Here is a 27,101-nt window from a genome sequence, read left to right as displayed (position 1 = left end):
GGTTTTCCTCCCCTGCCCTGCAGGATGCTTCAGATCCATGGTCGGTTTTCAAGGGTTAGAGTCTCCCTTTCTTAAACTCCTTCTGTTTTCATTGCTGTCATCCCACATTTGAATCACGGGGATGGAGGCTGAAAGTTCAGTTTGTGGCTTGTCTTTAACCCATGAATCTTCTTTGGTGGCAAAAATCATGTTGTTGAATATTTTGGGTGCATCTATTCTTGTGTAGTATTTTAATTCATTTTATTTGAATCAGCTGCCTTTGGAAGGGCAACCTTTCTGCTGTCTGTGATTCCCCACATCCCTCCCCGTGAGCCGGCCAGGAGTTCATGGCAGAAGCCTTGCCCAGGAGGGCTTTGCCTTTGCAAACACACACAACCACTGTTCACACACACTGTGTCCCACATACAATGCTATGAGCTTTGTCCATATATGTGCATATGAGTGTGTGTAATTGCGTGTGAAGTGGGTGACAATCTCTTTTTTATTTCACCATCAGAGATTAAAGATTGGATAAGATCTGTCGTGGTCTACAATTACACAGCTTTATGAGGAAGATTCAAGATTCAAATTAATGAAAAGTGCAATATTTTATGTACATCACTGTTGACATGTATAGATAAGACAGAAACAATAAGGATGCCATTGTGTGGAAATATTAAAGGAAATTTGGATTTTGCTATTTCACTTTGGTTCCTTTAGGAGTCCAAATTAGCGCCATTTCTCCTGGGCTATTTTTTTCTCCAAAGCCGGCACATGGTGAATTAGATGAACTTTCTGCTTAATCAGAGCATCACTTTTGTCCCCTCATCCTCTCTGGAGGAGCAGGGTCATGACATACCCAAGTTTCATTACAAGGCAAACTTTTTGGGTCTCACTGGTGGCATGAGGGGTTAAGCACTGTACTATGAAGCTGTCTGCAGCCTCTGCAGCATGAGTTTGATACCCGGCAGGCCAGGGAGCTACCCACATGGCGCAGCAGAACTCTCCTGTCTTGCCCGCTGCTCTCCTTAGCAGTGTACTTCAGTCAGTCTGCCTGTTCTATTTCCCACTCTGTCCCTGGTGGATCCTCTCACCCCCCCACATCTCTGGCCTGTACCCCAGCTCTTGTATGCATAAATAAATCTTAAAAAAAAAAGGCAAACATTTTAATGTCTAAGTTTCTGTTGGTGGAACATTTGACATTTGCTCCCCAGTTTCACCTTGGATTTTAAGGAAAATGTTGACAATATCTATGTCTTTTGCAACAAACCACAACAGCTGTCCCACACCTGTTGGATCACTACAGTTTTCACTATAAGCATACATTGAATGTAGGAGCTTACCTTCTGCTTCCAAGAAAACAAGAGTCAAAATTCAATCGTGTGTTTGAGATTAAAAAAAAATCCAGCTGTGGACTAATGCCCAGATTCTGTTGGAGAAGCTCTGTGCAGCAGTGGGCTCAGGTTCCAGGGTCTCTAAGACAAGTAACAATGAGGAAAAAACCATTAACATGGGTTCAGGTTCTGAATCGACCATGTGTTCTTTCAGAAGGGTCCCTTGCATTCTCTATTTGTAAAGTAAACATAATAAAATCACCTCTATCAAGTAGCTCAGGGAATCCTGTTTGCAAATAATAAACCAATGCCTATAGAAGAACTTGATACTTTTAGGAGGTTTACTTTAAAGTCATTCAATATGATTTTTACCTTTGAGTTTTTCCTTGCCCATGGCTGCAAGTTTATAGGAAATCCTAAAATCAGAGGAAGGTCTGCATGTGAAAACCATCATCATTGTGATGAACACATGATGTTCAGAAGGTCTAGGCCAAAGTCTGGTCATTGTAAATAAAGCTCCAGAAGTCACGGTGGATAAAGGGTTAGCTCATGGGGACCTAGAGTGGATTATAAAGACCTGAGTATCTCAGGGGATGTCCCCCATGAGGACACCTACTGCTTCTCACTCCACTTTTCAAAGGAGAAAGTAATCAAACTGCCTATGGGAACCACATAGCATAATTTGAGGGTGTACAGATGTATTTGCATCCCATTTCATATAATTTTCATTTTTAATTACAAGTTGCAGAGAGAGTAGTATGCACACCTCTTAATGCATATTTCTAAGAATTTGACCTCTTGGCTTCCTTGGAGTCAACGCTGTAATAATTACTGATCTGCTTTTGTTTTTTCATATAATTTTCCCTTTGCAAAAATGTCCTTCACTAGGGTCTTAGAAACCACAGTCTTTGATTCTGGCATTTTTCACTTAACAGAATTCATTTAAAGGCACATCCTTACATATATCTATAGTGGAATTTCAAATTACAAAGTAGTATTCCATGCTGTGAAACTTATGTTTTATTTTTTTCTTCTTTCCTCAGTTAAGAGCCATTTATATTGTTTCCAGTGTTTGATGATTATAAACAAAGTTGATAAAAACATGGTAAAATATTTGTGCAAGCACAAGTTTTTATTACATTTGGGTATCACCAGGGAGTTGTTTTGGGCCTTTGGTAAATATACTCAATTGAGTAAAAATTCAAAACTGTATGAAGTGCCTCCAGATTTTACATTCCCTACAGCAAGCACATTCTTGTTTCTTCACATCTTTGCAGCACTAGCTACTTAAATTTCAATTTTTATTTAATTTATATTTTATTATTTAATTTATATTTTATTTTCATTTCTCTTTATTAATGATGTCTTGAGTATCTTTAACAATCTATTTTTATTATTCAACTTGTGTTACCACTATAATCGGCTTGAAAGTTTCTTATTCACAAAACTCCATAGATCCATTCTTCTCTCTAAGCTCGTGGCCTGTAAGCTCATACTCCCAAAAAAAATCATCACAGCTTCCTCATTGCGGGCATGCAGGGTGGTTATTGTTTGCTCTACATAAAAGTATGATTAGGCATCAAATTGTTTAGGTAATTTAATCATCAAACTACGGTTTCTCATTGGTAAGAGGAAGAAAATGATATCATGCCACCCGCTTAGGATTGACAAGGTGATTTGCAGATTTCATACATACAAACCAGAGAATATATCTAACAGAAATCAGGTGTTCTGAAATGTTCAATATTAATCTTAACTGTTACTAAATATTGCTACAGCATGGCTAACAAAATAATGGTGTTTAAACATTACATCTTATTCCCTGCATGTGCCTGCCAATTTTGGGTACAATGGGACATGTGTCAGGTGTCGACAATGGCTTAGAAAGAATTGACATGTGTCATTTCTGGGTGCAGTGATAATGGACACCCATTACCTCTCCCACTACAGGGATTGAAGAGGACTCAAGTATTCACTGTGCAGCTGTGGATGGGGAAGCCTCATAGCCTTGGAGGAGCACCCAGAGGGAGCCAGGCACTTGGCCAGGGCCCTGGGAGATGGGCATGGAGACGAGTATGTGAGAAGGAAATCAGCAGGGCCTGAATAAAGGTTCTCAAATACACCAGGTCAATTGTTGGATTTTTAAAAATATTATATGAGTCAGAATACATTGCACATGTAATTAGGTTAAGAGCACTAAGAGGAGGTAATTACCTGGATAATTTGGTAGCCTAAATCTAGTAATCTGTGCCTTTATAAAGGAAAGGCATAAAAAATAGCAGAAATAGTATGTTTCAGGTTCTACCCCTTCAGCGATCTCTGAAACATCAAGTAAATACCCTCGGAATCAAAATTGCTAGAACTCTAGAAAACAGATGAGTGAATGTTGAGTGAAGAATATGGTGAGGCAATTGTGGAGTTCAGAGAAATACCTGTCACACTATTCAGGATCACAGGTAAAATTGCAGACTTCAGAGACGCTACCTTACAAAGAATAGTCTTTATTCTAGAAAACTTATGAAATAAAATTCTACATCTCACAACAAGAAATAAGAAAAAACTACCATAAAAATGGGGTACTTTAAATTTATTTAGGTCTATTGAAATTCTTTTCCAGATTACTCAAAATTTTCAGTATACAATTCAGTCATATCTTTGGTAAATTTTATCTCTCGATGGTTTATTTATTCTTTCAGATTGATTGTGAATGCAGTTGCTTCCTTAATTTCATTGTCAGGGGTCATTGCTTGAGAATAGAGCATCTGAATTTTGCATCCTGATCTTGTCCCTGTAACTTCACTAAATTTCCTTGAAAGTTGTATTTCTTATGGAGGTAACAATATTTCTCAACACTGTGGATGACTCATTCCCACGAAGAGTGCATGGGGTCCCTCTTCTTTCAAACCCTCATTATCACTTTTTTTCGGGTCTTTTTGAGATGGGCCATTCTCACAGGGGTGAGCTGGTGTCTCTTGGAAGTTTTGATCTGTGCTTCCCTGATGGTAAGAGATGATGAGCACTTTTTAATGCACTTCTTGGACATGTATGTTTTTATTAATTTATTTTTAAAGATTTTTATTTCTTTATACAAGAACTGGGGTACAGGTCAGAGGCCCAGGAGGCTGAGGGAATTCACCAGAGACAGAGCAGGGGGCAAAACAGGCAGATGGACTGAAGACATGGACCCAGGCAGGAGAGGTCTGCCACGCCATTGGGTTTCTCCATTTATGTTTTTAAAGTGTCTATTTAGCTCTTTTCTTTTTAATTATTTCAGCAACTGTAATTTTTTAGATGAATGTTTATTATTACTATTTTTTTTCTGTGACACAGAACACTTTTGAGGTGTACAATACAATATGATTTAGGGGTATAGGTTCATACCTCTTTAGTGTATGTAGCCTAGCACACTCACTGACAACACCCTGGGCAGTATTATTGCATTTATGAAGGTATTCAAGTGTGGTTGTCACAAGTGTGAGCTGTGTTGTCATGGAGAACTATCTTTTTTTTCTTCAAGATTTATTTATTTATACAAGCACTGGGGTACAGGCCAGAGGCACAGGAGGGTGAGAGAATTCACCAGAGCAGGGAGCAGAACAGGCAGAAGTACAGAAATATACTGCTGAGGGGAGCCATGGATGAGGCAGGAGAGGTCTGACACACCATTTGAGAATCTTCCTGGCCAACTGGTAGTCGAACCCACGCTACAGAGGCTGAGGATGGCTTCACAGCGCTGGGCTCAAACCACTGTGCTACTGGGGAGGCCACATGGAGAACTATCTTTAAGTACTAGTTCTGTCAAGGTTTACAGGATGATCTTTGCCAAGTTTAAAATCTCTACATTTCAGTATACCACCTATAAGTGGAGGGGTAATAATATTGGGTACCCTCATAGAAGAGTTCTAAAGATGAAATGAGGTTCTGCTCATGTAGTGGTCTGAGATGACACTCTAGAGCTGGATTTCTAAGAAGCAATCCTGTTCAATAGCTAGGAGTACTATTGAAGTCTGGCAGATCTAAGTTATAGGGGAAGCACTATAATCAGTTGTTCAGTCAACACATGGGACACTTAGACTCCAACCTTTATTTCATGCATCTGGTGACAAATATTTACTGAGAATCTACTATGCAACACACATATTTAAGTCCAAGGAACATGTTATAATGAAGCCATGTCACTGATGTCTGGGAATGTAGAGTCTAGTGCAGAGGGAGCTATTACAGATTTAGGCCATGTGTCTCACGGCCATTTCAGGCCAGGGCAGCTTCACTGTCAGTTCTTATAGATGAGAAGAAAATTTGGAGCCTTTGGTAGATTTTGCAGAGCTTTCATGGTGAGACAGGGGACCATACACACAGTCAGGCAGACAGATCAAGGGAGAGACTTCAGCACTAAGAGAGGCAGAACAGCAACTCCACTCACTAGCCCCTTTGACACACTAGGTGCTCACAGTCACACAACCAAAACATTGTTGCCAATGTACGGCCCATGGTTGTTTGCTAGAGGTCCAAATGGTGAGAAACAGAGCATTTCAGGTATGGAATGTGTGTTGTGTGGAAGATGAAAAATAACCTGATTTACTCATTTTCCTTAAATTCCACCTCATCGGGGTTTTTCACCATACAACCTATGTGTCATTCTTCTGCCAGTTCCCTTGATGAGGAGTGGAGGACACTGTACTCATAACCTGCAAAAGAAATAGGAACTCTAACAGAGTGCTGCTCAGCCCAGGCCACATGTTTTCAGGTGTGTCCACAGGAGAGGTACAGCTTTTTCCAAATCTGCAAGACAGTCACTGGTCAATAGGTGTCATCAACATGATGGAACAAGCACGCTAAGGATGGCCTCTCCCACCAGTCCAAGTCAGCTGCCACCAGCCCGGGGCAGAGAGTAGGGCTGTGCAGGTGACCTCAAGGAAACTCAGTGAATGTCCACTGCGTCCTTCCCACGTGAAAGGCTAGACTCTGGTGCTAGAGCATTGGGGTGGGTGATGAACATTACTCAAGATGGCTATTGAACACAACATCTGGGATAGAATGTCCCTGAAGCAGAACCTTCACAGTCCCCATTGAGGAGCCAGCAAGGACAAAATTGCAAGCACATAATCGCTGCTTGAAGTTCTGAGGAAATTTTGAAAAAAAAATTGTGAATGAACTGTGCAACAAACTGGAAGAGTGAAAAGATACAATGAAACCTAACTAAATTAAGGCTTAATAAGCAAAGGTAACCATCAGAAGCACTTGCAGACATTAAATACATTGTTAATAACTCTCTGCATTTTTTCAAGGCATGCAAATTAGGAGTCATCTAGGCAGAAATTGAAAATGCTTCTACTTTTCTTCCTTGTATTTGTTGTGGCCATTTTCCTTTTGAAAGGTATAATGAGGAAATACAAGCTCACAAAATGACTCAAGCAAGGCAGAATTTTTGATTCATGTATGATGTTAAGTCTATATTCTGTCAATAAAATATGCCAATGAAATAAACACAAAGTATTGTGAGTGTATCCCTTTCCCCCCAAATTAGGAGTCTTAGATTATTTTTCAAGTAAACACACTGTGACATATTTTATATATCAATATCCCAATTCAATATTTCAATTACTTTGGTTAAAAACAATACTCTCATTTTCCACTTGCTATTTGATGCACCCATGTGGTTGTAGTGCCCACGGCAGAGAAAATACATGCAGAACAAGTGAATAAGCCAAATATCCTTAATATGTATTTTTGAAACATAGAAATACACATTTTGTGCTTCCCCTTAGCCATTCTTAGTTAGACTTCCATTGTTGTCTGCTCTCCTCATTCTAGATAATAGACTTTAGAAAAGGTGAGGGCATCACTTCAGGACTTAAGTATATTGCTAATTATAGGTCAATACATGAAGAAGATTGAGAGGCATGAAAGCTAATTATGTCCCACACAATGTTAAAATCGCAATCCCAGAGACAATTTTATCTTCTCACCCAACTTCTTGATTGCATTCTTGACCTCCTTGTTCCTCAGGCTGTAGACTATGGGGTTCAGCATGGGGATGACCATAGTATAAAACACAGAAGCCATTTTGTCTGTGTCCATGGAATGACTGGAGCTGGGCTGCAAGTACATGAAGATGATCGTCCCAAAGAAGATGGTGATGGCTGTGACATGAGAAGCGCAGGTGGACAGAGCTTTCTGATAGCCTGCAGATGAGCGCATCCTATAGATGGTGATAAAAATGAACACGTAGGATACAAAGATGACAGAAAGAGCAGACAATACAACGAAGGCGTCTACATAAACAAGAACCATCTCAGCAAGTTGTTTATCAGAGCAAGAGACAGACATGACAGCTGGAACATCACAGAAAAAGTGATGGATCTTATTGGAGCTGCGGAAAGTGAGACTAAATGTTTCCCCAACATGGATGATGGCATTGAGGAAACCACCAGCATAGCAGACTATAGCCAGACCTGCGCACACACCTGTGGTCATGATGGTGGTGTAATGCAGGGGTTTGCACACGGCGGCATAGCGGTCATAGGCCATTGCAGCCAAGATGAAAATTTCCCCACTGGCAAAGGTTGCAAAAAAGAACATCTGAGTAGCACATGCATTGTAGGAGATGACCTTGTCGCATATGAACAACCCAGCTATGACTGTAGGGGTGACAGCTGTAGAGTAACAGAAGTCCATCAGAGACAGGTTACTGAGGAAGAAGTACATGGGCGTGTGGAGACGAGAGTCCGACAGAATCAACAGGATCATCCCCAGGTTCCCAATGACATTTACAGCATATATAAGAGTGAAGATCATTACAAGTGGGACACGTAGATTTGTGGCTTTGGTCAGTCCTAGCAGAATGAACTGTGTTGCCTCTGTGGTGTTCTCCATGGAGGTTGTTTAGAAATCAGATGACTTGCAGCAATAAGATATATATGTGTCTCCAGACTCTCTGTACCTAAAACATGACCATCAATGCATAATTTAATGTGCAAGTTATCTAGAATTCTAACTTAATGAAGAAGGAATCATCATGGAGAACCTCACCAGTTTTTCATTCTTTAAACCGAGTCTTGGAAGTTTAGTGAAATAGTCTGACTGGGCAATTATGGAATTTGCAAATGAGAGCTCAGGTTTCCTTAGACCAGCTTTAGACACTACAGCTCTGTTCACTGATTCTTCTCAACAATTTCTGAGGTTGGGTGGTCATTATTTTCTTTACATAGCCAGGCACAAGAGAATGAGTCATTTATTCATGGTTCCACGTATATTCACTGGCAAGCCAAATTTTGTTCCTGGGTTAAGTGTAACCCAAGTCTCATGCTCTTTCCTACATTTCAATTAAATTAGAAAAAACTCTATTTACAATTACTCATCATCTCCACTTGTCCACACTCAGTGTTTGGGGTTTCACAGTGAAGATTGGGTAAGATCTGTCGTGGTCTACAATTACACAGCTTTATGAAGAAGATTCAAGATTAAAATTAATGAAAAGTGCAATATTTTACCTACATCACTGTTGACATGTGTAGACAAGACAGAAACAATAAGGATGCCATTGTGCAGAATGTTAAAGGAAATTTGGATTTTGCTGTTTCACTTTGGTTCCTTTTGGAGTCCAAATAAGCGCCATTTCTCCTGGGCCATTTTTTTTCCCCAAACTGGCACATGGTGAATTAGATGAACTTTCTGCTTAATCAGAGCATCACTTTTATCCCCAAATCCTCTCTGGAGGAGTTAGGGTCGTGACGTCCCCAAGTATCATTACAAGGCTAACCTTTTAATGTCTAAGTTTCTGTTGTGGGACATTTGACATTTGCTCCCCAGTTACACCTTGCATTTTAAGGAAAATGTTGACAATATCTATGTCTTTTGCAACGAACCACAACAGCTGTCCCATACCTGTTGGATCACTACAGTTTTCACTATAAGCATACATTGAATATAGGAGCTTACCTTCTGCTTCCAAGCAAACGACAGTCAATCCTCAATAGTGTGTTTGAGATTAAAAAATAATTCAGCCATGGACTAATGCCCAGATTCTGTTGGAGAAGCTCTGTGCAGCAGTGGGCTCAGGTTCCAGGGTCTCTAAGACAAGGAACAATGATGAAAAAACCATGAACATGGGTTCAAGTTCTGAATCGACCATGTGTTCTTGCGGAAGGGTCCCTTGCATTCTTTATTTGTAAAGTAAACATAATAAAATCACCTCTATCATGTATCTCAGGGAATCGTGTTTGTAAATAATAAACCAATGTCTAAAGAATAACTTGATACTTTTAGAGGGTTCTCTTTAAAGTTATTCAACATGATTTTTACCTCTGAATGTTTCCTTGGCCATGGCTGCAAGTTCAGAGGAAATCCTAAAATCAGAGGTAGGTCTGCCTGTGGAAACCATCAGTATTAGATGAACACATGTTCAAAGGGTCTAGGCCAAAGTCTGGTCATTGTAAATGAAGCTCCAGAAGTCACAGTGGATACAGGGTTAGTGCATGGGGACCGAGAGTGGATTTTAAAGACCTGAGGTTCTCAGGGGATTTCCCTCAGGAGCACACTGCACCTCCTGCTTCTCACCGCACTTTCCAAAGGACAAAGTAATCAAACTGCCTATGAGATCCACATTGCATAATTTGAGGTTGTGCTATGTATTTGCATGGCTATTTCATATAATTTTCATTTTTAATTACAAGTTGCAGAGAGTAGTATGCACACCTCTTAATGCATATTTCTAAGAATTTGACTCCTCAGCTTCCTTGGAGTCAATGCTGTCGTAATTACTGACCCGTGTTTTTCATATAATTTTCCCTTTGTGAAAATGTCCTTCGTGAGTGTCTTAGAATCCACAGTCTTTGATTCTGGCATTTTTCACAGTGCAATTCATTTAAAGGCACATCCTTACCTGTATCTATGGTGGAATTTAAAATTGCAAAGTAGTATTCCATGCTGTGAATTTTAAGTTTTATTTTTCTTCTTTTCTCAGTTGAGAACCTTTTATATTGTTTCCAGTGTTTGATGATTATAAACAAAGTTGATATAAACATGGTAAAATATTTGTGCAAGCATAAGTTTTTTTTTCATTAGGGTAATTATCAGGGAATTGTTTTGGACCTTTGGTAAATATACTCCATTGAGTAAAAATTACAATACTGTATGAAATAACTCCAGATTTCACATTCTCTACAGCAAACACATTTTTTTTCTTCACATCATTGCAGCACTAACTACTTAAATTTCAATTTCAATTTAATTTATGTTTTGTTTATATTTAGTTTAACTCATTTTATTTTCATTTCTTCTCTTTATCAAAGATGTCTTGCGTATCGTTAACAATGTTTTATTATTCAACATGTGTTACCACTATAATCATGGTCTGAAAATACCTTCTTCACAAAAACCCATAGATCTGTTCTTGTCTCCAAGCTGGTGGTCTGTAGCTCATACTCCAAGCAAAATTATCACATCTTCCTCATTGCAGGCATGTGGGGTGGTTATAGGTTTGCTCTACATAAAAGTGTGATTAGGCATCAACTTGTTTAAGCAATTTAATCATCAAACTACAGTTTCTCATCGGTAAGAGGAAGATAATGATATCATGCCACCCACTTAGGACTGACAATAAGATATTCAGATTCCATACAAACAAACCACAGAAAATATCTAACACACATCAGGTGTTCTGAATTGTTCAATATTATTCTTAACTGTTACTAAATATTGCTACACCATGGCTAACAAAATAGTGGTGTTTAAACATTACATCTTCTCCCCTACATGTGCCTGCCCATTTTGGGTACAATGGCACATGTGTCAGGTGTCGACAATGGCTTAGAAAGAATTGACATGCGTCATTTCTGGGTGTGGAGAAGCAGACCCATAACTGTCCATTATCCCTCTCCCACTACAGGGATTGAAGAGGCCTCAAGTGTTGACTGTGCAGCTGTGGATGGGGAAGCCTCATAGCCTTGGAGGAGCACCCAGAGGGAGCCGGGCACTTGGCCAGGGCCCTGGGTGATGGGCTTGGAGAAGAGTCTGTGAGATGGAAATCAGCAGGGACTAAACAAAGGTTCTCAAACACACCAGGTCAATTGTTGGATTTTTTAAAATATTGCATAAGTCAGAATACATAGCACATGTAATTAGGTTAAGAGCACTAAGAGGAGGAAATTACCTGGATAATTTGGTAGCCTAAATCTAATAATCTGTGCCTTTATAAAGGAAAGGCATAAAAAATAGCAGAAATCGTATGTTTCAGGTTCTACCCCTTCAACGATCTCTGAAACATCAAGTGAATACCCTCGGAATCAAAACTGTTAGAACTCCGGAAAACAGATGAGTGAAAGTTGAGCGAAGAATATGGTGATGAAAATGTGTAGGTCAAAGAAATACCTGTCCCACTATTCAGGGGGCACATGTAAAACTGTAGGCTTTTGAGACCACAGCTAACAAAGAATAGTCTTTTTTCTAGAAAATGTATTAAGCAAAAATCTGTATCCCAAGTAAAAACAAGAATAACCTCGCATAAACATGAGGATGTCATTCTTTCTTTTTAAAAAATCATTCAATTGCTCTCATATTCATGGTTGCATATTATTGCTTTGTTAGAGGATAAAATAATTTATTTGACCAGTCTTTTCACTTAGTTTTTTTAAATATTTTAATTTCTTTCTATATATATTTCATATCAATATTCATTTTGTACAGTTTGCTTTCTGGATTCTGTAAATATTGCATGAGTCAGAATGTAATTTGTGCATTTTTGGTATAAATTAATTTGTACTTTGCATATGTAATTCGAGTAAGAGTACAAAAATGTGGTATTTACCTGGATTATTTGGTGAGCCCAAATGTAATAATCAGTGTCCTTTAAAAAGAAAGGCATAAAAAGCAATTAGGGCCTCCCCGGTGGCGCAGCGGTTGAGTGCTGGGTTGCGAAGCTGCCCGCGGCCTCTGCGGCGCTGGTTCGATCCCCGGCTGCTCCCCGGCCACCAGAGGAGGGTCCCACATGGCGCGCTGACCTCTCTTGCCACCCACTGCTCCCCTGAGCAGTGTACTTCAGTCCTTCTGCCTGCTCTGCTCCCCGCTCTGGCTCTGGTGAATAATCTCACCCTCCCACACTTCTGACTGTACCTAGTGCATGTAAAAACAAACAAACAAACAAATAAATAAATAAACGAATAAAATACATGCCTCTTTTAAAAAAAAAGCAATTAGTATGTTTCAAGGGTCCATCTCTTTATAGATCTCTGAAACATCAAGCAAATACCCTATGAATAAAAATTCTTAGAAATCTGGAAAATACTTCAAAGGCTTATGAGTGAATGTTGAGTGAAGAATATGGTGAGGCAGTTGTGGAGTTCAGAGAAATACCTGTCACACACTCAGGATCACAGGTAAAATTGCAGACTTTGGAGATAACACCTTACAAAGAATAGTCTTTATTCTAGAAAACTTATGAAACAAAATTCTACATCTCACAACAGAAATAAGAAAAACTACTATCAATATGGGGTACTTTAAATTTATTTAGGTCTATTAAAATTCTTTTCAACATTATTCAAAATTTTCAGAGTAAAATTCAGTCATATCTTTGGTTAAATTTATCTCTCGATGGTATTTACTCTTTCAGATTTATTGTGAATGCAGTTGCTTCCTTAATTTCATCATCAGTGTTCATGCTTGAGAATAGAGCATCTGAATTTTGCATCCTGATCTTGTCCCTGTAACTTCACTAAATTTCCTTGAAAGTTGTTTTTCTTATGGCGGTAACAATGTTTTACAACACTGTGGATGACTCATTCCCACGAAGAGTGCATGAGGTCCTGTTTTTTCCAAACCCTCATCATGTCTAATTTCAGGTCTTTTTGAGATGGGCCATCTCACAGGGGTGAGCTGGTGTCTCATGGAAGTTTTGAACTGCACTTCCCTGATGGAAAGTGATGATGAGTGCTTTTGAATGCACTTCTTGGCCATGTATGTTTTTATTTATTTCTAAAGATTTTATTTATTTATACAAGAACTTGGGTACAGATCAGAGGCATGGGTGTGTGAGAGAATTCACCAGAAACAGAGCAGGGAGCAGAACAGGCAGACGGACTGAAGACACTGCTGAGGGAAGCAGTGGGCGAGGCAGGAGAGGTCTGCCACGCCATGTGGGTTTCTCATGCATGTTTTTTTTTTCTTTCTATTTATTTATTTATTTATTTATTTTTTATAAATAATAAATTTTATTTTTATATTCCCCATACAATTGCAGCCCCCCCCATTCTGACCCCAATCCCTCGCCTCCCGCCCCCACCCCCGCAAAAGTGTCTCTGGCTCATAGTTTTTTGTTGATTTTGATTTTCACTTTCTTATAGTTAATCATTTTCCTGGTCCCTTATTTAAGTTTTCTAGATTCTGCTATGAGTGAGACCATCCGGTATTTTTCTTTTTCTTTCTGGCTTATTTCGCTGAGCATGATCCCTTCCAGCGCCATCCATGTTGCAGCAAATTGCATGTGTTTATCTTTTTTGAATGCTGAGTAATATTCCATGGTATATATGTACCACATCTTCTTGATCCAGTCATCTATTTTTGGGCATTTGGGTTGTTTCCAAAGCTTAGCTATTGTAAACAGTGCTGCTATAAACATAGGGGTGCAGGTGTTCTTTGGAATTGATGTTTCTGTGTCCTTTGGGTAAATACCTAGGAGTGGAATTGCTGGATCATATGGAAGCTCTATGTTTAGTAGGTCCAGAAATCTCCACACAGCTCTCCACAGTGGTTGGACCAGTTTGCACTCCCACCAACAGTGCAGAAGAGTTCCTTTTTCTCCACACCCTCGCCAACATTTGTGTTGCTAGTTTTTTTAAAATGTGCCATTCTCATTGGTGTAAGATGGTATCTCATGGTAGTTTTGATTTGCATTTCCCTGATGACAAGTGATGTTGAACATTTTTTCATATGCCTGTTGGCCATTTGCATTTCCTCTTCAGAGAAGTTTCTTTTTAGCTCTTCTGCCCATTTTTTGACTGGATAATTTTCTTTGTTGTTGTTGAGTCTCATCAGCTCTTTGCAGATTTTTGTGATCAGTCCTTTATCATCAGTGTTGGGTGCAAAAATGTTCTCCCAGTTGGTGGGGTTTCTCTTTGTTTTTGTTATTGTCTCTTTTGCTGTGCAGAAGCTCTTTAATTTGATGTAGTCCCAGCTGTTTATCTTTGCCTTCACTATCACTGCTTTGGGTGATGTGTCTTAAAGATGTCTTTGATGTGCAAATCACGTAGTGTTTCGCCTATATTTCCTTCTATATATTTTATGGTTTCAGGTCTTATGTCAAGTTCTTTAATCCATTTTGAGTTGATTTTTGTGTATGGTGTGAGGTAGTGGTCAAGCTTCATTCTTTTGCATGTAGCGAACCAGTTTTCCCAGCACCATTTATTGAACAAACTTTCTTTGCTCCAATGCATAGTCTTTGCTCCTTTGTCAAAGATTAGTTGACCATAAATCTGTGGGTTTATTTCTGGATTTTCTATTCGATTCCATTGGTCTGTATGTCTGTTCTTGTTCCAATACCATGCAGTTTTAATGATTATGGCTTTGTAGTAGAGTTTGAAGTCTGGGAGTCTGATGCCTCCATTTCCTTCTTTTTTTTTCAGGAGAGCTTTGGCTATTCGGGGTTTTTTGTGATTCCATATGAATTTCATCAATAATTGTTCTATTTCTTTGAAGAATGACATTGAAATTTTGATTGGAATAGCATTGAATTGGTATATTGCTTTTGGTAGGATGGCCATTTTAATAATGTTTATTCTTCCAATCCATGAGCAGGGGATGTCTTTCCATTTCTTTGTGTCTTCTTCTATTTCTTTTAACAGTGTTTTATAATTTTCTTTGTATAGGTCCTTTACCTCTTTTGTTAGATTTATTCCCAAATATTTGATTTTTTTTGTTTCGATAATAAAAGGGATTTTTTTTTTATTTCTTCTTCTTCAGATTTATTGTTTGTGTATAGGAAGGCTACTGACTTTTGCGTGTTGATTTTGTATCCTGCCACTTTACTGAATTGATTGATGAGTTGAATTAGTTTTTCTGTGGAGTTTTTGGGGTTCTCTATGTATATTATCATATCATCTGCAAATAGTGATAGTTTGACTTCTTCTTTTCCTATTTGGATTCCTTGGATGTCTTTCTCTTGTCTTATTGCTCTGGCTAGGACTTCCAGTATTATATTGAAAAGCAGTGGTGAGAGTGGACATCCTTGTCTTGTTCCAGACCTTAATGGAATTGCTTTCAGCTTTTCACCATTGAGGATGATACTGGCTGTTGGCTTGTCATAGATGGCCTTTAAGATGTTGAGGTATGTTCCTAGTATCCCAAGAATTTCAAGGGCTTTTATCATGAATGGGTGTTGCACTTTGTCGAAAGCTTTCTCAGCATCTATTGATATTATCATATGGTTTTTATATTTCTTTTTGTTGATATGTTGGATAACGTTGATTGATTTTCTGCTGTTAAACCATCCTTGTGTCCCTGGAATGAATCCTACTTGGTCGTGGTGAATTATCTTATGGATACATTGTTGGATTCTGATAGCTAAAATTTTATTGAGGATTTTTGCATCAGTGTTCATTAGGGAGATTGGCCTGTAGTTTTCCTTTTTTGTGTTGTCCTTATTCGGTTTTGGTATTAGTGTAATGTTGGCTTCATAGAACGTGTTTGGTATTGTCCCTTCCTTCTCAATTTTTTGGAAGAGTTTGTGAAGGATAGGCACTAATTCGTCTCTGAATGTTTGGTAGAATTCATTTGTAAATCCATCAGGTCCTGGGCTTTTGTTTTTGGGGAGGTTTTTGATTACCATTTCAATTTCGCTGCTTGTAATTGGTCTGTTTAGGTGTTCTATTTCTTCTTGATCTAGCTTTGGGTGATTGTAGAGTTGTAGGAATTTGTCCATCTCCTCTAGATTGTTGAACTTGTTTCCATATAACTGGTCATAGTAGTTACTGATTATTCTTTTGATTTCTGCTGTGTCCGTTGTGATTTCTCCTCTTTCATTGATGATCCTGTTTATTTGTGCTTTCTCCCTTTTTTCCTTTGTGAGCCTGGCTAGGGGTTTGTCTATTTTATTGATTTTTTTCAAAGAACCAGCTCTTGGTTTCATTGATCTTTTGGATTGATTTTTTAGTTTCAATTTCATTTATTTCTGCTTTGGTTTTTATTATTTCTTTTCTTCTACTGGTTTTGGGGTTTTTTTGTTGTTCTTTTTCTAGATCTCTGAGCTTTGAGATTAGGTTGTTTCTTTGAGTTCTTTCTTGTTTTTTGATGTGAGCTTCTATTGCTATATGTTTTCCTCTTATTACTGCTTTTGCTGCATCCCATACATTTAGGATATTAGTGTCCTCCTTGTCATTCAATTCAAAGAATTTTTTAATTTCTTCTTTGATCTCCTCATTAGTCCAGTGGTCTTCCAGTAGTTTGGTTTTTAATCTCCATGAGGTAGAATAGTTCCTTGCCTTCTTTTTATGGTTTATTTCTAGTTTGATGCCTTCATGGTCAGAAAAAATGGTTGGTATGATTTCAATTTTGGTGTATCTGTTGATGTTTGTCTTGTGCCCCAGTATGTGATCGATCCTGGAGAATGATCCGTGTGCGCTTGAGAAAAATGTGTACTCCGTTTTTTTGGGGTTTAGTGTTCTATAGATGTCTGTTAAGCCCAAATGCTCTAGGTCCTTATTTAGAGCTTTAGTTTCTTTACTTATTTTTTGTCTTGTTGATCTATCCATTGTTGATAGTGGTGTGTTGAAGTCTCCCACTACGTATGTGTTTTCTCTGATGTCTGTTTTCAGAGAGGACAACAATTGTCTGATATATTTTGGTGCTCCTTCGTTTGGTGAGTATATGTTAATGAGTGTTATTTCTTCTTGAAGTATTGTCCCCTTGATCATAATGTAGTGACCACTGGGGCCTCTTTTTATTTTTTTGAGTTTGAAGTCTGTTTTATGTGATATAAGTATAGCTGTTCCTGCTTTCTTTTTTGGTCCATTTGCTTGTAGGATTGTTTTCCATCCTTTAACTTTAAGCCTATTTTTATCTTTTGTAGCTAAATGTGTTTCCTGGAGACAGCAAAAGGTTGGGTTTTGTTTCTTAATCCAGGCTGCAACTCTGTGTCTTTTTATTGAAGAGTTTAGTCCATTTACATTTAGAGTTAATATTGATATGTTAGCATCTGTATTTGCCATTGTGATTGTCTTTCCTTTAATTTTATTTATTTATTCTTTTAATAACTTTTTTTTTTTGGCCTTCTTTCATTGTTATTCGTCCCTCTGAGGTTCTGGCTTTAGGACTCCTTGTAGTATTTTTTGGAGTGGGGGTTTAGTTGTAATGAAATTCCGGAGTTTCTGTTTGTCTGGGAAGGTCCATATTCTTTCTTCAAAGAGGAAGGAGAGCTTTGCGGGATAGAGTATTCTTGGTTGGCATCTGTTTTCTTGGAGTCTGTTGACTATGTCCCTCCACTCTCTCCTTGCCCGTAGTGTTTCTTCGGAGAAGTCTGATGTCAGCGTGATTGGTTTTCCTTTGAATGTTATCTTTTTCTTCCCTCTTGCCAGCTTCATTATTTTTTCCTTGTCCTGGATTCTTGGGAGCTTTACTATTATATGTCTTGCTGTATTTTTCCTTTCGTCGTGGAAGTTTGGTGTTCTTCTTGCTTCTTGTATATCAATTTTCAGCTCCTTCTTCACATTTGGGAAGTTCTCTTCAATTATCTCTTTGAATATTTTCTCTGTTCCTACATCTCTCTCCTCTCCTTCTGGTATTCCTATAACTCTTATATTTCCTTTCCTCATGGAGTCAGATAGTTCCCGAAGTCTTTCTTCGTTCTTTTTCCTTCGTACTTCTCTTTCCTTTTCTGTTTTGGTTCTTTTTATTTCTGTGTCTTCAAGATTACTTATTCGTTCTTCCATTTCATCTATTCTGCTTTCATTGCTTTTCCCAGAATTCTTTAGTTCTTCCATTAATTCTTTGATCTCCTGCATTTCTTTTACTTCCTTCTTTAGGGACTCAATTTCATTCTTCTGACCATTGTTTTCCTTCTCTAGGGACTCGATTGCATTCTTCTGATCGTTGATTATTTTTCCCTTATCATTGTTTTCCTTTATGACTTCTGTCAGTTTTTTAATCAGGGCAATTTTAAATTCTCTTTCTGGAAGGCTCAGAAGTTCTTCCAAGTTACTGTCGTTGCAATCTGGGGGCTGGTTTTCTTTTTGTCGTGTGCTTTTTCCCTGGGGAGTTGCTAGGTTGCGTGTGGTTCTTCTACTCCCTACTGTCTGTTTTCTAATTTGCCGTATGCTTTGGGACAGTGTGTTGTTGGGACTGGCCTGCATCTTGGGCGAGCTTCTCTGCTCCCCTCTGGTTCCTCCTGGAGCCATATGTCAGTTTCAAGCAGTCTTTACTGGAGAAAGGTCCCTGTTCTAAAATGCCGATGTGAGGACACACTCCACTGTGCGCCTGGTCTGCCCCGGCGGTGGGTTCCTGCTCCCCCTCTGGGCTTGTACTGCAGGCCAGAGGGGGTCTGGCTTGGGCGGACTTCCCCCGCTCAACTCTGGCTCCTGAGGAAGCCTTCTTTACTGAAGAAATGTAGTCTTTACTGAAGAAATGTCCCTGTTCTAAAATGGTGATGTGGGACACACTCCCTGCGCGTCCGGTCTCAGGCACACTCTTCTGCGCACCTGGTCTGCCCCGGCTGTGGGTGCTCGCTCCCCCTGTGGGCTCAGACTACTGGTCGGAAGGGGCCCGGCGTGGGCTAACTCCCCAGCCACTGGCTCCTCCAGGAGCCTCTGCTGGCTTCAAGTGGCTAGGTGGCGCCAGAGATCTCTCCTAGAGCCCTTGGGGAGCTGATTTTCCACCCCGTGGGACAGGGAACAGAGCGGGAATGGTAGGGTACACCTCAATGGCTTTGGGGTGCTGTGTCTGCCTTGTGCCCCACCGTTGTGGGGAACCCACGCCCCTAATTTCGTGCCCCGGGTCTCAGTTCCAAATCTCTCAGTTCCAGGACGTGGGCTGTAGCCCAGTTCAGTGGCGTGGGAATGGCGCCTTTTGAATCCGGCTCCCGTGCCTGGGAGCCTGGTTCCTGCTCACTCAGTGAGGGCCTCCGCGCGTCTCCCCGCAAGCCTAGGTCGCAGGCGCGGGGACCTGCGCTTGCTTTTCAACTGCACTGCTTTTCCGCACGATCCCGATTCTGGTCTGTGCCGCTTTTCCGCGCAATCCCGATCCCGATCCGTGTCTGCTTTTCCAGTGCGCCGCTTTTCCGAGCAATCCCGATTCCTATCTGCGTCTGGTTTTCCAGCGTGCCGCTTTTCCTCGCAAGGTTACCAGGTGGCAGGGGCTGTGTGCTGGTGCTGGTCTCCTCCTGGGGGGCGGGGTCTCTCTTTAATGGCGCCTGGAGCGCACCGCTTCGGTGGATCCTGCAGGATTCTCCACAGCTCCCGTTCACGGGCTATGGTGGCTGAAATATTTCCTTTCCACTCACAGTCCCGCTTGCTGAGTAGTTTGTTCTTGTTGGTCCTTTTAGTTTGTTGTTTTCCTCCTCTCTGCGGGTCTGAGAGTGCCGCCTCTATGGGCGGGGGAGGGGAGCAGGGTTTTGCGCTTTCCTCCCTTCTGGTCCTCTTTTATGGCAACTTTCTTCTTCGGGCAGTTTGCTGGAGTCATCCGTTTATCTTCCATGTCCCAGTTCTCACTGGGACCTGCCGCTTTTCCTCCCTATTAACTTTGTTTAATGGGAGATCTTACTCGCAGGGTCTCCTCGCCGCCATGTTGTGCATCTCATGCATGTTTTAAAGTGTCTATTTAGCTTTTTTATCATTTCAGCATCTTAATTTTTAAGATGAATGTATAATATTATTATTTTTTGCTGTGACATAGAAACTGTTGAAGTTACAACACTGTATGATTTAGGGGGATAGGTTCATACCTCTTTACATGTATGTTAGCACAGCACACACACTAACAACACCCCAGGCAGAATTATCACTTTTATGAAGGTATTCAAGTGTGGATATCACAAGTGTGAGCTGCGCTGTCGTGGAGAACTATCTTTAAGTGCTGGTTCTGTCAAGGTTTACAGGACAATCTTGGCCAAGTAGTTTAATCTCTTTACACTTCAGTATACCACCTACAAGTGGAGGGGAAATAATATTGGGTACCCTCATAGAAGAGTTCTAAGGATGAAATGAGGTTATGCACATGACGTGGTTTGAGATGACACTCTAAAGCTGGATTTATAAGAAGCAATCCTGTTCAATAGCTTGGAGTACTATTGAATCTGGCAGATCTCAGTTATAGGGGAAGCACTATAATCAGTTGTTCAAAGAGTCAACACATGGGACAATTAGACTCCAACATTTATTACATGCATCAGGTGACAAATACTTACTGAGAATCAACTGTGCAACACACATATTTAAGCCAAAAGATCATGTTATGAAAGCCATGTCACTGATGTCTGGGAATGTAGAGTCTAGTGCAGAAGGAGCTTTTACAAAGTTAGGCCATGTGTCTCATGGCCATTCCAGGCCAGGGCAGCTTCACTGTCAGTTCTTATAGATGAGAAGAAAATTTGGAGCCTTTGGTAGATTTTGCAGAGCTTTCATGGTGAGACAGGGGACCATACACACAGTCAGGCAGACAGATCAAGGGAGAGACTTCAGCACTAAGAGAGCCAGAACAGCAACTCCACTCACTAGCCCCTTTTACACACTAGGTGCCCACATTCACACAATCAAAACATTGTTGCCAATGTACGGCCCATGGTTGTTTGCTAGAGGTCTGAATGGTGAGAAACAGAGCATTTCAGGTATGGGATGTGTGTTGTGTGGAAGATGAAAAATAGCCTGATTTACTCATTTTCCTTAAATTCCACCTCATCAGGGTTTTTCACCATACAATCTATGTGTCATTCTTCTGCCAGTTCCCTTGATGAGGAGTGGAGGACGCTGTACTCATAACCTGCAAAAGAAATAGGAACTGTAACAGAGTGCTGCTCAGCCCAGGCCACAGGTTTTCAGGTGTGTCCACAGGAGAGGTACAGCTTTTTCCAAATCTGCAAGACAGTCACTGGTCAATAAGTTGTCATCAACATGATGGAACAAGCACGCTAAGGATGGCCTCTCCCACCAGTCCAAGTCAGCTGCCACCAGCCCGTGGCACAGAGTAGGGCTGTGCAGATGACCTCGAGGAAACTCAGTGAATGTCCACTGCATCCTTCCCACGTGAAAGGCTAGACTCTGGTGCTGGAGCAATGGGGTGGGTGATGAACATTACTCAAGATGGCTATTGAACACAATATCTGGTATAGAATGTCATTGAAGCAGAACCTTCACAGTCCCCATTGAGAAGCCAGCAAGGACAAAATTGCAAGCACATAAATGCTGCTTAGAGTTCTGAGGACATTTTGAAAAAAAAAATCATTGTGAATGAACCGTGCAACAAACTGGAAGAGTGAAAAGATACAATGAAACCTAACTAAATTAAGGCTTAATAAGCAAAGGTAACCATCAGAAGCATTTGTAGACATTAAATACATTGTTAATAACTCTCTGCATTTTTCAAGGCATGCAAATTAGGAGTCATCTAGGCAGAAATTGAAAATGCTTGTACTTTACTTCCTTGTATTTGTTGTGGCCATTTTCCTTTTGAAAGGTATAATGAGGAAATACAAGCTCACAAAATGACTCAAGCAAGGCAGAATTTTTGATTCATGTATGATGTTAAGTCTATATTCTGTCAATAAAATATGCCAATGAAATAAACACAAAGTATTGTGAGTGTATCCCTTTCCCCCCAAATTAGGAGTCTTAGATTATTTTTCAAGTAAACACACTGTGACATATTTTATATATCAATATCCCAATTCAATATTTCAATTACTTTGGTTAAAAACAATACTCTCATTTTCCACTTGCTATTTGATGCACCCATGTGGTTGTAGTGCCCACGGCAGAGAAAATACATGCAGAACAAGTGAATAAGCCAAATATCCTTAATATGTATTTTTGAAACATAGAAATACACATTTTGTGCTTCCCCTTAGCCATTCTTAGTTAGACTTCCATTGTTGTCTGCTCTCCTCATTCTAGATAATAGACTTTAGAAAAGGTGAGGGCATCACTTCAGGACTTAAGTGTATTGCTAATTATAGGTCAATACATGAAGAAGATTGAGAGGCATGAAAGCTAATTATGTCCCACACAATGTTAAAATTGCAATCCCAGAGACAATTTTATCTTCTCTCCCAACTTCTTGATTGCATTCTTGACCTCCTTGTTCCTCAGGCTGTAGACTATGGGGTTCAGCATGGGGATGACCATAGTATAAAACACAGAAGCCATTTTGTCTGTGTCCATGGAATGACTGGAGCTGGGCTGCAAGTACATGAAGATGATCGTCCCAAAGAAGATGGTGATGGCTGTGACATGAGAAGCGCAGGTGGACAGAGCTTTCTGATAGCCTGCAGATGAGCGCATCCTATAGATGGTGATAAAAATGAACACGTAGGATACAAAGATGACGGAAAGAGCAGAAAATACAACGAAGGAGTCTACATAAACAAGAACCATCTCAGCAAGATGTTTATCAGAGCAAGAGACAGACATGACAGCTGGAACATCACAGAAAAAGTGATGGACCTTATTGGAGCTGCAGAAAGTGAGACTGAATGTTTCCCCAACATGGATGATGGCATTGAGGAAACCACCAGCATAGCAGACTATAGCCAGACCTGCGCACACACCTGCGGTCATGATGGTGGTGTAATGCAGGGGTTTGCACACGGCGACATAGCGGTCATAGGCCATTGCAGCCAAGATGAAAACTTCCCCAGTGGCAAAGGTTGCAAAAAAGAACATCTGAGCAGCACATGCATTGTAGGAGATGACCTTGTCGCATATGAACAACCCAGCTATGACTGTAGGGGTGACAGCTGTAGAGTAACAGAAGTCCATCAGGGACAGGTTACTGAGGAAGAAGTACATGGGCGTGTGGAGACGAGAGTCCAACAGAATCAACAAGATCATCCCCAGGTTCCCAATGACATTTACAGCATATATAAGAGTGAAGATCATTACAAGTGGGATGCGTAGATTTGTGGCTTTGGTCAGTCCTAGCAGAATGAACTGTGTCACCTCTGTAGTGTTCTCCATGGAGGTTTTTAGAAATCAGATGACTTACAGCAATAGGATATGTATGTGTCTCCAGACTCTCTGTACCTAAAACATGACCATCAATGTATAATTTAATGTACAAGTTATCTAGAATTCTAACTTAATGAAGAAGGAATCATCATGGAGAACCTCACCAGTTTTTCATTCTTTAAACCGAGACTTGAATGTTTAGTGAAATAGTCTGACTGGGCAATTATGGAATTTGCAAATGAGAGTTCAGCTTCCCTTAGACCAGCTTTAGACACTACAGCTATGTTCACCAATACTTCTCAACAATTTCTGAGGCTGAGTAGTCATTATCTTCCTTACATAGCCAGGCACAAGAGAATGAGTCATTTATTCATGGTTCCACATATATTCACTGGCAAGCCAAATTTTGTTCCTGGGTCAAGTGTAACCCAAGTCTCATGCTCTTTCCTACATTTCAATTAAATTAGAAAAAACTCTATTTACAATTACTCATCATCTCCACTTGTCCACACTCAGTGTTTGGGGTTTCACAGTGAAGATTGGGTAAGATCTGTCATGGTCTGAAATTACACATCTTTATGAGCAAGATTCAAGATTAAAATTAATGAAAAGTGCAATATTTTATCTACATCACTGTTGACATTTGTAGACAAGACGGAAACAATAAGGATGCCATTATGTGGAAATGTTAAACGAAATTTGGATTTTGCTATTTCACTTTGGTTCCTTTTGGAGTCCTAATAAGCGCCATTTCTCCTGGGCTATTTTTTTCTCCAAAGCTGGCACATGGTGAATTAGATGAACTTTCTGCTTAATCAGAGCATCACTTTTAATCCCCTCATCCTCTCTGGAGGGCAGGGTATGATGTTCCCCCCCTTTTAATGTCTAAGTTTCTGTTGCTGGAGCATTTGACATTTGCTCCTCAGTTTCACCTTGGATTTTAAGGAAAATGTTGACAATATCTATGTCTATTACAACAAACCACAACAGCTGTCCCATACCTGTTGGTTCACTACAGTTTTCACTATAAGCATACATTGAATGTAGGAGCTTACCTTCTGCTTCCAAGCAAACGACTGTCAATCCTCAATAGTGTGTTTGAGGCTAAAAAAAAAATCCAGCCATGGAATAATGCCCAGATTCTGTTGGAGAAGCTCTGTGCAGCAGTGGGCTCAGGTTCCAGGGTCTCTAAGACAAGGAACAATGATGAAAAAACCATGAACATGGGTTCAAGTTCTGAATCGACCATGTGTTCTTGTGGAAGGGTCACTTGCATTCTTTATTTGTAAAGTAAACATAATAAAATCACCTCTGTCATGTAGCTCAGGGAATCATGTTTGGAAATAATAAACCAATGTCTAAAGAACAACTTGATACTTTTAGGGGGCTACACTTTAAAGTTATTCAATATGATTTTTACCTTGAATGTTTCCTTGGCCATGGCTATAAGTTCATAGGAAATCCTAAAGTAGGAGGTAGGTCTGCATGTGGAAACCATCAGCATTCAGATGAACACATGATGTTCAAAGGGTCTAGGCCAAAGTCTGGTCATTGTAAATGAAGCTTCAGAAGTCACGGTGGATACAGGGTTAGCGCATGGGGACTGAGAGTGGATTATAAAGACATGAGGTTCTCAGGGGATGTTCCCCATGAGGGCACCTCTGTCTTCTCACTCCACTTTTCAAAGAACAAAGTAATCAAACTGCCTGTGGGAACCACATAGCATAATTTGAGGGTGTACAGATGTATATGCATCCCATTTCATATAATTTTCATTTTTAATTACAAGTTTCAGAGAGTAGTATGCACACCTCTTAATGCATATTTCTAATAATTTGACCTTTCTGCTTCCTTGGAGTCAACACTGTCATAATTACTGACTTGTTTTTTTCATATAATTTTCCTTTGTGAAAATGTCCTTCACTAGGGTCTTAGAATCCACAGTCTTTGATTCTGGCATTTTTCACAATGCAATTCATTTAAAGGCACATCCTTACCTATATGTATAGTGGAATTAAAAATTGCAAGTAATGTTCCATGCTGTGAACCTTATGTTTTATATTTTTCTTCTTTCCTCAGTTGAGAACCTTTTATATTGTTTCCAGTGTTTGATGATTATTAACAAAGTTGATATAAACATGGTAAAATATTTGTGCAAGCACAATTTTTTTTTTTTCATTTGAGTAATTATCAGGGAGTTGTTTTGGACCTTTGGTAAATATACTCCATTGAGTAAATATTACAAAACTTTATGAAGTGCCTCCAGATTTTACATTCCCTACAGCAAGCACATTCTTGTTTCTTCACATCTTTGCAGTACTAGCTACTTAAATTTCAATTTTAGTTTAATTTATATTTTATTATTTAATTTATATTTTATTTTCATTTCTTCTCTTTATCAATGATGTCTTGAGTATCTTTAACAATCTGTTTTATTATTCAACTTGTGTTACCACTATAATCACTGAAAATTTCTTTTTACAAAAGCCCATAGATCCATTCTTCTCTCTAAGCTAGTGGCCTGTAAGCTCATACTCCTAAGCAAAATTATCACAGCTTCTTTATTGCAGGCATGCAAAGTGGTTATAGGTTTGCTCTACATAAAAGTGTGATTAGGCATCAAGTTGTTCAAGTAATTTAATCATCAAACTACAGTTTCTCATAGGTAAGAGGAAGAAAATGATATCATGCCACCCGCTTAGGATTGACAAGATGATTTGCAGATTCCATACATACAAACAGAGAAAATATCTAACACACATCAGGTGTTCTGAAATGTTCAAATGTTCATCAGGTGTTCTGAAATGCTCAACTGTACTAAATATTGCTACAGCATGGCTAACAAAATAATGGTGTTTAAACATTACATCTTCCCTGCATGTGCCTGCCCATTTTGGGTACAATGGGACATGTGTCAGGTGTCGACAATGGGCTTAGAAAGAATTGACGTGTCATTTCTGGGTGCGGTGAAGCACATTTGTTACTGTCCATTATCCCTCTCCCGCTACAGGGATTGAAGTGGCTTCAGGTGTTGACAGTGCAGCTGTGGATGGGGAAGCCTCAGAGCCTTGGAGGAGCACCCAGAGGGAGTTCTGCACTTGGTCAGGCCCCTGGGTGATGGGCATGGAGACGAGTCTGTGAGAAGGAAATCATCAGGGCCTGAATAAACGTTGTCACACACACCAGGTCAATTCCTGGATTCTGTAAATATTACATGAGTCAGAATACATTGCACATGTAATTAGATTAAGAGCACTAAGAGGAGGTAATTACCTGGAAAATTTGGTAGCCTAAATCTAATAATATGTGTCTTTATAAAAGAAAGGCATAAAAAATAGCAGAAATAGTATGTTTCAGGGTCTACCCCATCAACGATCTGTGAAACATCAAGCAAATACTTTTGCAATCAAAATTGTTAGAACTCTAGAAAACAGATGAGTGAAAGTTGAGTGAAGAATATGGTGATGCAAATGTGTAGGTCAAAGAAATACCTGTCCCACTATTCAGGGGTCACATGTAAAACTGTAGGCTTTAGAGACCACAGCTAACAAAGAATAGTCTTTTCTCTAGATAATTTATTTAGCAAAACTCTATATCCCACAAGAAAAACAAGAAAACATCCCATAAACATGGGAATGGGGTTCTT

At 39.7% G+C, this 27,101-nt stretch overlaps 2 protein-coding genes across 2 annotated transcripts; both read right to left on the bottom strand.

Annotated features, from left to right (window-relative positions):
* Positions 1-7,244: 7,244 nt before the first annotated feature.
* Positions 7,245-8,189, bottom strand: LOC311170820 (olfactory receptor 5B3-like; the record flags this gene model as incomplete). The annotated part of the gene is made up of 1 exon (XM_084233265.1): positions 7,245-8,189. One exon carries the CDS (start codon positions 8,187-8,189, stop codon positions 7,245-7,247), a length of 945 nt encoding a protein of 314 aa, XP_084089391.1.
* A 14,330-nt stretch (positions 8,190-22,519) lies between these two features.
* On the bottom strand, positions 22,520-23,464 carry LOC311170812 (olfactory receptor 5B3-like; the record flags this gene model as incomplete). Its single annotated transcript, XM_084233255.1, has 1 exon — positions 22,520-23,464. The coding sequence occupies one exon, from the start codon at positions 23,462-23,464 to the stop codon at positions 22,520-22,522; it is 945 nt and encodes a 314-aa protein (XP_084089381.1).
* Between the last annotated feature and the right edge of the window lie 3,637 nt (positions 23,465-27,101).

This window comes from Talpa europaea (genome assembly GCF_964194135.1).
Source record: "Talpa europaea genome assembly, chromosome: 1".
NCBI classification, from domain to species: Eukaryota; Metazoa; Chordata; class Mammalia; order Eulipotyphla; family Talpidae; genus Talpa; species Talpa europaea.
The sequence above is the reverse complement of the archived record's forward strand: the minus strand, read 5'-3'. Positions and strand labels throughout refer to the sequence as shown.